This window comes from Apus apus, chromosome 1 (assembly GCF_020740795.1).
Source record: "Apus apus isolate bApuApu2 chromosome 1, bApuApu2.pri.cur, whole genome shotgun sequence".
Taxonomy (NCBI): domain Eukaryota; kingdom Metazoa; phylum Chordata; class Aves; order Apodiformes; family Apodidae; genus Apus; species Apus apus.
This window is the reverse complement of record NC_067282.1, coordinates 124679567-124691025: the sequence shown is the minus strand read 5'-3', so window position 1 is coordinate 124691025 and position 11459 is coordinate 124679567. Positions and strand designations below refer to the sequence as shown.

At 41.2% G+C, this 11459-nt stretch overlaps 1 protein-coding gene across 1 annotated transcript; it reads left to right on the top strand.

The window, feature by feature from the left end:
• The first annotated feature begins 8574 nt into the window (after positions 1 to 8574).
• TMEM139 (transmembrane protein 139) lies at positions 8575 to 11129 on the top strand. The gene is made up of 2 exons (XM_051643707.1): positions 8575 to 8878; positions 10183 to 11129. Exons 1-2 carry the CDS (start codon positions 8631 to 8633, stop codon positions 10589 to 10591), a joined length of 657 nt encoding a protein of 218 aa, XP_051499667.1. The 5' UTR covers positions 8575 to 8630; the 3' UTR covers positions 10592 to 11129.
• Positions 11130 to 11459: the final 330 nt, after the last annotated feature.

Sequence of the window (11459 nt, the reverse complement as noted above, 5' to 3'; positions counted from 1 at the left end):
TTTTACTAACCCAACAGAAAATACACTTTTTTTTCCTTTTTACTTCGTTAGTTTTATGCCTTCTTAGCAATTCAGAACATGTAGAGAGGGCTCCAGTGCATAACAGGTTTGGCAACACAAGCAGCAAGAATATGTGGCTCGGACCAAGGAGGAAGATAGGGAACGGTAATTCTGGAATTACACATTAACTTTTCTCACTGTGTCTCATATCCTTTGGCTGAAAACTTTACTGATCTGGAACGGTGAATTAACATCTGGAGAAAAGGAAAGCAAATACTGTTCAATGGTAAAGCAGCTCAGCATACACAGGTCTTACTTTCTCTTACTTCCAGAGACCCCCTACTACAGCCAGTCTAGAATGACAGCACATGAACTTCCTGTGTTCTTTTAAATATTCTCAACCAATTCCTTAATTACATCTTGAAATGATTTATTTCTGCTCACTTCCTCTTTCTGTGCTAGGTATTCCACTTCATTCTTTCATCATATTCTAGCAGTGGGATCTTAACTTCCCTCCTTCTTCATCTGTAGTCACAGTTCTCTCCTCCTCTGTCTGATCCACATCAGGAGCTCTAAATTAGCATAAAAGTCAGTGTAGTATTCCATTTAGTAGCATGACAGTCACTAGGGTGAATTCCTTCAAAAGAATGCATCCACCCAATTTACATCCCATATGCAGTAATATCTTATTTTTCATGAGCAGAAGTACTGGAATGTGCAGAAGTACACAAGTGTAGAAAGTCCTCCAACACAAAGTAAATAATTTTGATCAGATTGGGCACTGTCATTAAACTAAACCAGCTGCAGAAAGTTTCATCAATGCTAATGAAACCTCACAGTTTCATACTCCTATTCTGAGGAGAATTCAGAATTAAAGTATGGGAAACTTTCTAGCCTTCACTTTCTTTTTATTTTTCAGAGAAAAATTGGAAGATGTGACATAAGTGAATTTGAAATATGGCTGTAAGAGGAGGTTAAAAACTTCACATTTCATAGTCTCAGTAAACGCTTGTTACTGAGATGGGGAGAATCACTGGCCACATTGGTTTTGATGCTTTTGATGCAGCCCAGGTCATGGTTGGCTTTCTACGCTGCAAGAGCTCATTGCCTGCTCATTTTGAGTTTCTAATTGACCAGCAGTCCCAAGTCCTTCTCCTCTAGGGCTGCTCTCAATCCATTCTCCACTCAGCCTGTATTTATGCTTGGGTTTGCCCTGACCTAGGTGCACTTGGCCTCTTTGAACTTCATGCAGATTGCACAGGCCCACCTCTAAAGCCTGTCAAGGTCCCTCTGAAAGGCCTTCCTTCCCTCAAGCATGACAACCTCACCATGCACTTTGGTGTTACTGGCAAACTTGCTGAGGGTGCACTCAATCCCACTGTCCATGTCGCTGAAAAAGTTGTTAAATAGCACCAGTCTGAATACCAACCCTTGAGAAAAGCCACTTGTCACTGGTCTCCATTTGGACATTCATGGCTGCAACCACACAGCCCATTGCTTATGCACCAAGTGGTCCATCCATCAAGTCCATGTCTCTCCCATTTAGAGACCAGGATGTTGTGCAGTACAGTGCTGAATGCTTTGCACAAGTCCAGGTATATGACGTCATTTGCTCTTCCCTTATTCACAGACACTGTAATCCCATCATAAAAGGCCACCAAATTTGTCAGGCAGGATTTGCCTTTGTTGAAGCCATGTTGATTACCATCAATCATCTCCTCATTTTCCATGTGTCATAGCAGAGCCTTCAGGAGGATCTGCTCCATGATGTTTCCAGGCACAGAGGTGAGACTGACTGGACTGTAGTTCTCCAGGTCTTCCTTCTTTCACTTTCTGAAAATGGGGGTTATGTTTCCTCTTTTCCAATCAGTGGGAACTTCACCAGAGTGCCGTGACTTTTCAAGTATGACAGAAAGCAGCTTTGCAACTTCACCTGCCAGTTCCCTCAAGACCCATGGACGGATCTCATGAGCTCCCATGGACTTACACACCTTCCGGTCCTTTAGTTGGTCTTGAGTTGACTCTTCTCCTGGGGGGATCTTGCTTCTCCCAGTCCTTGTATTTGCCTTCTGTGACTTGGGTGGTGCAGCAAGAGCCCTTGTCAGTGAAGACTGAGGCAAAAAAGTCATTGAGTACTTCAGCCTTCTCCATATCTTATATGACCAGGTCTCCTGCTTCCTTTTGGAGAGGGCCCACATCTTCCCTAATGTTCCTTTTATCACTGACATACCTGTAGAAGCTTTTTTTGTTGCCCTTGATGTCCCTGGCCAGACTTAATTCTATCCGGGCTTAGCTCTCATAATCTTATCCCTGGGTGCTCAGACAACTTCTTTGTACTCCTCCCAGGCAACCTGTCCTTGCTTCCACCCTCTGTAGACTTTCTTTTCACATCTAAGTGTGTCCAGGAGCTTCCTGTTCATCCATACAGGCCTCCTGGTGTTCTTGTCTGCCTTCCTCTTTGTTGTGATGCACTGCTCCTGGGCTTGGAGGAGGTGATCCTTCAACAGTAACCAGATTTCTTGGGCCCCTCTGCCTTCCAGGGCTTTATCCCATGGTACCCTACCAAGCAGATCCTTCAAGAGGTCAAGGTCTGTTCTCTTGAAGCCCAGGGTAGTGAGCTTGCCACACACCTTCCTTGTTGCCCTAAGGATTGTGAATTCCACCATTTTGGGGCCATTAGTGCTGCACAACATAACACGTGTCTCTGACTCAGTCTCTGTAGATTTATGCTTTTTTGAGACAGGTGAGGAACTAGTAAGAGCAGTAGAAGCTCTCCTTACAATATCAGTCTTTCTGTGACCACACCTCAACCCTGATCTACAGAGAAAAAGCCACTGCAGGTAGATCACAGTTATGCCAAAAAAACAGCATACAGCAACTACACGTATGGTAACTTTCAACCATTGTCCTGTAAGAACTGGAATAAGATGTAAAACAAAAAGAGATGGCTCCTAAGAAACGTATGAACATTCAGCTATGGCAGGTCAAACACAATTGGATTTCTCAAAGTCACACATTTTTGTACATCTGACCATAGGCATAACTTCCTTGGGGTTTAGCTTTCTCTTTGTCTCTGCTCAAGACATTATACTGACCAGAAAAGTATCAACCACAGCTGTCTCATGACCTCTTTAGATACAAGATAATCACGCTACTTAACAGAAAAATCAAAGTCGTATTTCACAAAGGTGACTTAGCAGGACCTAAGAGACAAAAAGACAGGTAGACAAAACAGGAAAAGGTGGTTTGGTAGCACTTTGTCCCCAGTACTTGCTCAGGCTCCCAGAAATTGCTTCAGGACAAGGTTATAGGGAAGAATAAACTTAGAGATTACAGTGAGATTAATCATGCTGTGGTATGTAAGTCACAAGCCCTTGGGAATAAAGCAAGTTTCTCGGCATACCAAGCTGATAAGCTTACTGCAGGTACTAAGTTAATTAGTAGCAGTCTGGACAGGAGGTAAAGTAGACAGTGAGACGAACAGGGGAAAGGCAAAATGCTTCCTAGAGGCTGAATGAAGAACAAAGATCAGCAGTGAGATACTGGAAGAAGGAAAGAATGAAGAAAAACAGAAATCTCTGGTCTTTAACTAAAGAAATCTTATGTTAAATGAAGTCTGATCCCCATGGCATGACAGACAACAGAGAACAAAAAGCCTTCTATAAAAATCATCTCTGCTGCACATGAAAGGGAGAGAGTTTAGCATGGCAGTACAAATGTCCTTCTTTACTCTCTCTGACTTGAATCCTTATTTCACAAACACTGTACAGTGATACCTTTCAGGCCTTTCCTAAACCTTCCTGTGTTGTGAATGTTGTCATCACCAAAAGCTTCTTACTGCAGCAACATGATCAATTTTTCTTTGCTATGGATCCCCACACACTGTAATCAATGACAGTCTGAACCACCCTGTAGGATCTAGAGAATCAAAATGGCAAACAGATAAAAATTTCAGAAGTCCTCCAGGAATGCCAAAACACCTCATGTAAAAGCCCTGTGTTGCTAGAAATCATAACGCAAAGCTTAGCTAATGGAAGTTTATCCTGCTTTAGATCCACAAAGCAATCACTAACATGTTCATAAACATGTTCAACTAATGCATTCAAAGTAACACTGCAAAGAATAATTCATGTAAATACAGAAAAAAACATTCCTAAAGATGCAGCCCAGTCATCCATGCAACTCCATGGGTAAAATATTCAGGAATTCAACTGATTAAACTGAAGTAATACAAGCAATAACTAATGCAGCACAGATAGCTGCCATTTTTAGCCTTTTTCATCCTGGTACTTCATAACTGTGTCTATAAATATTTTTTTAAATGGTGCCCCAATCAAAACTACCAAACAAATTTTCAGAGAAACCTGTATCTTTCATTCTATCCACAAAACATATAGAGCTTTTCCAGTCACAGGCGTATTTTTCCACCAAATAATAATTAACACTTTTTTACCTTTCTAACCTTCTCCTAACTTAGGCCTTAAAAAGGCCTAGCCCCAAAGCAGTTTTTACATTCCTACTCCCCACAGGAGAATGTGCAGGCAAGTGAAGTGCCTCAGTTCCCTTCTACATAGCCTGCAGAAGGATAAGTACCTGAAGTAGATAATTACAACGGGTATTCACAGAATCACAGAATCATCATGGTTGGAAAAGACCTTTAAGATCACTGTCCACCCAAGGGAAAAAAACAAACAACAAAACAAAAACTCAATAACAAACAATACCACAACACCACCCACCACGCCCACTATAGCACGTCCTGAAGTGCCACATCTACAAGTTTTTTAAATACCTCCAGAGATGGTGACTTCACCACTTCCCTGGGTATCCCATTCCAGTGCCTGACAACCATTTCAGTGAATAAATTCTTCCTAACAACCAGCCTAAACCTCCCCCAGCACAGCTTGAAGTAATTTCCTCTAGTCCTGTCATTATTCAGCTGGGAGAAGAGGCCAACACGGACCTCACTAAAACCTCCTATCAGGTAGCTGTAGAGAGCAAATACTCAACAACTATTCAACAATAGTCAGATTGTTATGGGAATTCACCTCACTAAATTCCCTCTGGAAAAATGTAAATACTTCCCCACTAGCTGAGACAGCTGAGGTGGCTTAGCACATCAGCTGGGTACTAGAGTATATTCAAGGACAGGCTCTGACAGTAGGCAGATGGAGAACAGGCAGGAAGGAGGAAGAACTACCACATTCCACAGCAGTTATCTACTAGGTTTGTTCAGCAGTTCTGAACACTGCACTTTTACTCACTACTTTAAAAAGTAGAACCATTTTATTTGAAAATAATTTTTATAGTAGTGATGTTCTTTAGTACAATAGCTCAGTAAACAGAACATTTAACTGGGGTCTACAGAAGATTTTAATTCCCTCCTCAACCCAATAGGACATAAATCTTTTATCTCTATGGGACAGTTCTAACAACCCCAGGTACCTTGGTTAGAAGGAACTTATAGTTACTACCAAGGCATCCAGATTCTACCTTGAGTCAGTCATGCTTTCCATACAGAGAGGCTGTGAAAACAGTTCTGTCAGATCTTTCTTAGCCATTAAGGTGTTCTCAACACTAAGGAACCCCAAAATGGAACGAGCTGCATGAAACAAACCAGTTTCTCTATTTAAATAACAGTTTTGCAAAATAATAGAATCATAGATTGGTTTGGGTTGGAATGGACCTTTAAAGGTAACCTAGTCCAGCCGCCAATGTCTGCCATCTTCAGAAGAATTCACTTAAAATTGAAGAATGGATGACAATTAGATCTGAAAGCCCTTTATCTGTCAACAGCCAAAAAGGCAATTATAAGGCAGAAATATTAAAAATATAGAAACAGTGACAAACCTAGGCTTGAATCGGAGATCATCCGGTTCAACCTCTTCCTGGAAGCAAGGCTTTAGACTCAGCTGAGTCTTGCATATTTCCAGCCAAGATGATTCTTCCACTTCTCTGGACAAGTAATTGCAACATTTTGCTGTTTTCACATTAAAGACTTGTTTTCATATATCCAGAGGCACTTCCCTTTTTTTCTATTGCCTCTTGTTCTGTCACCATGTACCCTCATGAAGAGTACCTCCATCCTCTCTGTAACTATATAGTAGATACTGGAAACCTGTGAGTAGACACTCACCCCCTGCCTAAGCCTTCTCTTCTCTGGGCTACACAAACCCAGTTCCTTCAGTTGTCAAAGTTATCCAACCCTCAATTGATCTTGGTGGCAATTCACCAGACCATACCTTTTTTTTTTTTTTTTCCTCACTTGAACTAGGGGGACTAAGCTATACACAGTATTCCAGGTATGTCCTAAAAAGTGCTGAGTAGAGTGGAATAATCACACCTCTTGATCTGTTTATTAGACTCTTACTGATGCAGCCCAGGACAGAGATTTTCTTCATTGCCTCAAGGGCACACTACTGACTCCTGCTGAACTTGTCATTCCTCATGAACTGCAGGTCTGCATCCCTGCAGTGAGATACTAGCCTGTACTGCTGCTTGGGATTATTCTGTCCATGCATAACTTTATCTTTCTTAAACCTCATGCAATTCCTGTTGGCCCAGTCTTCCAACCTGAGAACTATTAATGAACATTTAGGAGTAGGAGATCTTCCTATTACAGGCAAACATGAGCTGCAGCCAGCTCCTGGAGGTAATCCACACTATAGATTTTGAGAACTTCCTATGATTTTCAGATACATACTAAAGGTTCAGATGGTAATTCAGTACCTGTTCTGTTGCTTATCAGTATTACTCATTCACAGATTCATCAGGGAGTAAGAAAGATTTTAACCCAGCCCTCGGTGAAATACTAACCCATTGCCTCCTTTTTTCCTTTTGTTTGTAAAATCAAAGAGGGCATAAAACAACGTTTGACAACCAGCACCCAGTAAGGATAGGAAAATAGATAGATTTACATTTTGCAGAACTAACAAACAGATTTATGTGTGGGCCATGTGATGTGGGCTGGGCCAGCAGTCCTTCCTGCTTTGTGAGGCAGAGATCAAGACTCCTCTGCTACAGGGGAGAGAATATAATTTTGGGGGGAGGACCTAATTTGCAGGGCAGAGTTTCTCTCACAAAGTAAAGCAGACCAAACAGACCAAACACAGGTAAGCTCTTCCCCATTGCTTACTCCACCCTCTTTCTTAATGAGTTTCCTGCTTTTGTGGGACTGACCTAGAAGAGCTGCAAAAGTGTAGAAGGTACGTGACCGTCTAGAAATTGCTTTGGATTCAGAATCTGGGCAAACAAGGTTCTAGTTTCCCACGCAAAACTTGTGCAACAGGATCTTCCCATCATTTGGTACCTTCCCATATTCACTAGGTACCGTCTTTCAGTTTCAAAAGAAATCTTCATTGTCACCCTACAAGAAAACTCAAAACGAGGAAGGGGGAGTTTTTATGGTGTCTTGTCTTCAGGTCAGAAGGGGAAGGAGCTTGAACAATTTTTCTTGTAATGAAGAGAGGAATTAAAACATGACTGTTCCTACCTACCGAAACATCTGTCTGGTAAGTAAGATTGACAGTAAAAAAAGTTAACAAGAAGTTAATCTATTAAGAAAAAAATTATGTTTCTTTTTCTGGCATTTGTATATATGCATTTTGCTATTTTTGCTGTAACAAGGGAATGCATTTAGTGTGCAAAGGCATGCAGTGAAACATAGAACTATATAAAACTGTGTATTTGTTTGGAGACGCATATTCATTAAAAATATGCCTGTTGTGTCATGCTTTATTCCTTTAAAAGTATTTTCATGAAAACAGTGGGATATTATGTAGGTTAGTATAACACATGCAGGATGACTTCTTAACTATGGTACTCTTTAATATCTCAGATCCCTGGTATTCATTCTATATTGACTGTACACAATGGCAAGTGCTATCTCTTTCACAGAGATGGGTTTTGGAATTGGGGACAGAAGGGGCTCTTGTGTTTAAGAATGATGCAAAAAAGCGTATAAACAGAAAAAGAACTGAGGATATAGGCAAGTACTAAAATGCATGCCTACATTTTGCAAAAATAGATATACCCCAGCTATATCTAGAACCTAAAGTAGTGCTATTGCTATAATGATACACTGCAGTCAGATGCTCAGTTTACTGGGGCAGACCACACCAATAAGGCTATTTTTCTTTCAAGATCTGAACTAGCATTTAATGTTAATTATGCAAGATACAAATATCCTAGAATTAACCATTAAGGTTACTCTGTGTTTCGGTTTCATAGTAACCTTAAATCTGCATCCTACACTGCTCTATTAGGAAGCTAGTCCTTTTGAGATAAGCCTGGCAATAGATGCTGGTGGTCTATTTATGCATTTTATGTCTTGCAACTGTGTGTCCAAATGTTCCCATTATTTAATATGCATTCACATAGGAAATTCTAGTATATTTAAACTGGCGTGTATTTACGCACAGGTTTCCCAGGCTTATTGTGTATATGCATAGCTGCTTGTTCTTATGATGGCAGGTACTGGAGTATGTATGTTTTTATTTTGTTCAAAACACTGACAACATGCTTGTACCCTCATGTTTCATGCTGAAAAAAATTATTGTGTCTTCCACAGATGTCTCTCCCTCTAACTGCTCACCTGTTCTTAACTGTCTGCTATCACCATCTATACTACCATGTGGTTAGAGACACACTGCAAGAATATCCGCCAAGCCTTGTTGCTTCTTTTCACTGTTGGTCTTCTCACTGGGGTTACCATGCTGGCCATTTCATCTAACATCAATCCAGTAGGTTATTTCTTCCTAGGGGTAGGGGGAGTGTGCCTGGTCGGCTATTTGCTGAGTGTGTTTGTCGAGTGTTACCTGAAGAATCGGCACCGACATGATGCAAATGAGACACCTCCAAACAGACAAAGCCAGGCAGGGTAAGCACCAACCCAGCTATTCCTCTTACTTTAACTCTATTCTACATAATTGTTGCCCTTCCTTAGGTTATCAAACACAGACTCTGTCCGAGAAGAGAAAAGTTCTTTGTAGGTTGTTTCCCCATGTGTGTCTATGCCACACGTGCCCTGTATCTTATCCAATATTTCTTTACTTCCCTCCAGGAACTGGCCCACTAATAATTTCCAAGGCTAAGCAGTTCCAGGCACAGTTTTATTTTTCTTTGGGTAATTCAGTACTGCCAAACAATGAGTCAGACACGGAAAAAGAAAAAAATGCTGAAGCAATGCTGAATCTTAGCTGTGTTTAGCTCTATAAACCTTATCTCCAGAACAACAGTTAGTCAGTAAGCTTTTAAAAAGGAACTGGTAACTGGGTGTGTTTTCAGTCCTAAAAACCCTACTTGACACTAGTAAGCCCCGGATTTAGGAGACTCTGAATATTCCCACATTTTTTTGGCTTCATGTACGCATGCAGTTTCTCAGCATCAGCTAATTTAACCCCAATTTGCCTACCATAGTTTAAGAGTTTAACCTTATCTATATCTTTCCTTCCTTGTCTGTATAATTGGATAATCATTATCCACATCCATAAATGACTTGACATTCTCAAATACAGGGTTTGTAAGAGGGCAAAATGTTATACTGTGTCTTCTTTAAAGAAAGGCTACATATAGTGAAGTTTTATTTGGCTTTTCTAGCTTGGGGACATACTAGAAGAAAATTAATATCTGTTTATTTTAGATATGACCCAAAAAGAAAAATGTTTCTAAAAGAACATTGTCCTCTGCAGATACTCTTTTTCACACAGAATAGTTAGTCCTTGTTTAACCTAAAGAAAAAGACATTCTTCTCTGCACTTCTTAAAAATAAATGAACATTGAGCTGAAGTGTTAAAAAAGCAAGGTCCTGTTTTATTCCAATAAATAATTAGTAGTCAGTAATTTTTAGCAATTAACTTTAACTGGTAGGAGACTTTAAATGAGGGACACTGAACTCAACCGCATGGGTTTCTTCACTTGCTCTGGGGACTGTGAGAAAATGGTCAGATGAACCATTCACGAGACCAGGAAGCAAGGCATTAAGTTGGCTGGACAGGAGAGCTGATCCAGTGGCAGAATATAATCTACAGTAATACCACATGTGATATCCTGTCTCAGGCCCCTCTGTTATTTGTACCATGGTCTCTATACTACATTATCCAAACTACCTGCCTCTGCATAAGTAAGTATTTTACTAAGCAGTAAAATAATGAGTGTAACTGACATTCCTCTCTTTGTGCACAGGGTGAATGCTGCTTATGAAGCACCCACCTATGAGGAGGTGATGACCATGTCAGTTCCAGCAGTTTGGACAACTACATCCAGCCCAGGTTTTGTGCCCTCACCACTGAATGAGCCTCCTCCATACAATGTTGTTGTTGAATTATCTGCCCAAGAAGAGATTATGGTGGAGGCCCTCAGCGAGCCAGTGGCATCAGAAACAAGGAACACCTCTGAGACAGCCATAGACTCCAGGATACAGTTGCACCTAGTGCTGCCCCCAAGACTGCAGCGGTTTGTTTCAGATATCCATGAAGTGAAAGGTATTGAAGAGAGGTGTGATCCACTGGAGCCACTCACTCCACCACCTGGTTATGAGATCGCCATCAACAATGAGGTCTTTGAAGATGCTTTCCAGCCCTCTGTACTATGATTAATGTCACCTTCCATGAAAGCAGAACCAAACCCTCACCCTTAGGCAGGTTGTTCCTGCAGGGAAGATGAAAAAGCTGAGATTGTTCAAGCATGAAACTATACGAGTTGGCCTCACCATTCCTGGAACCAGAGCTGAACTCCAGACAAAGCTTCTGATCTCACTAGAGTATTTTTTGCACAAAATACATTTTAATGCAATACCACAATCCTTTGTCTTGAAATATATGTAAAACCACTGTAAGGAACATTGTACTATATATGACAACAATTGTCAAACTGGAGATACATCTTTGCAGAGGAGGAGAATGAACCATGAGCAGAGACCAGGTTGCCAAAGGATCTGTGAAGAAGGACATAGGATGCAACCAGGAGAAGCACTGCTGGAGGGTGTATTTCTCTGCTGTACCACAGCCCCAGACAGATGGCTTGTCATCATGACAAGTAATTGCACGGAAAGGTCAGTGCTCCCCCAGTTCTCTGTAACCACACCATGCACAGAGATTTATCTCTGGGCTCTGGAAAGGGTCAGTCTGTCAGCCAAGCCCAGGGCTGCAGCAGAGAGGACCTGAGGATAAAAGCCATGAGGTGGGCAGTCTTCATCAAGGACAGCTCTACGTTGGAGCCTGGTTCTAGATCTCACTGACTGGTGATGCTGTGCAGTCTGTTAAAATGGGTGAGTTCAACTGATGGGCTCTGCACAATGAAAGTGGTCTGTGGCATGCAGAGAGACATTCACATCAAAAAAAGAACATGATGGTCCAAACCTCCTATGCAGGATAACAGCAATCATCACAGCCTCATCTAGTGTGACAGCATAATTTTTAATTTATATGAGGAGACATCAAACCGTAGGCTAGAAGCAAGTA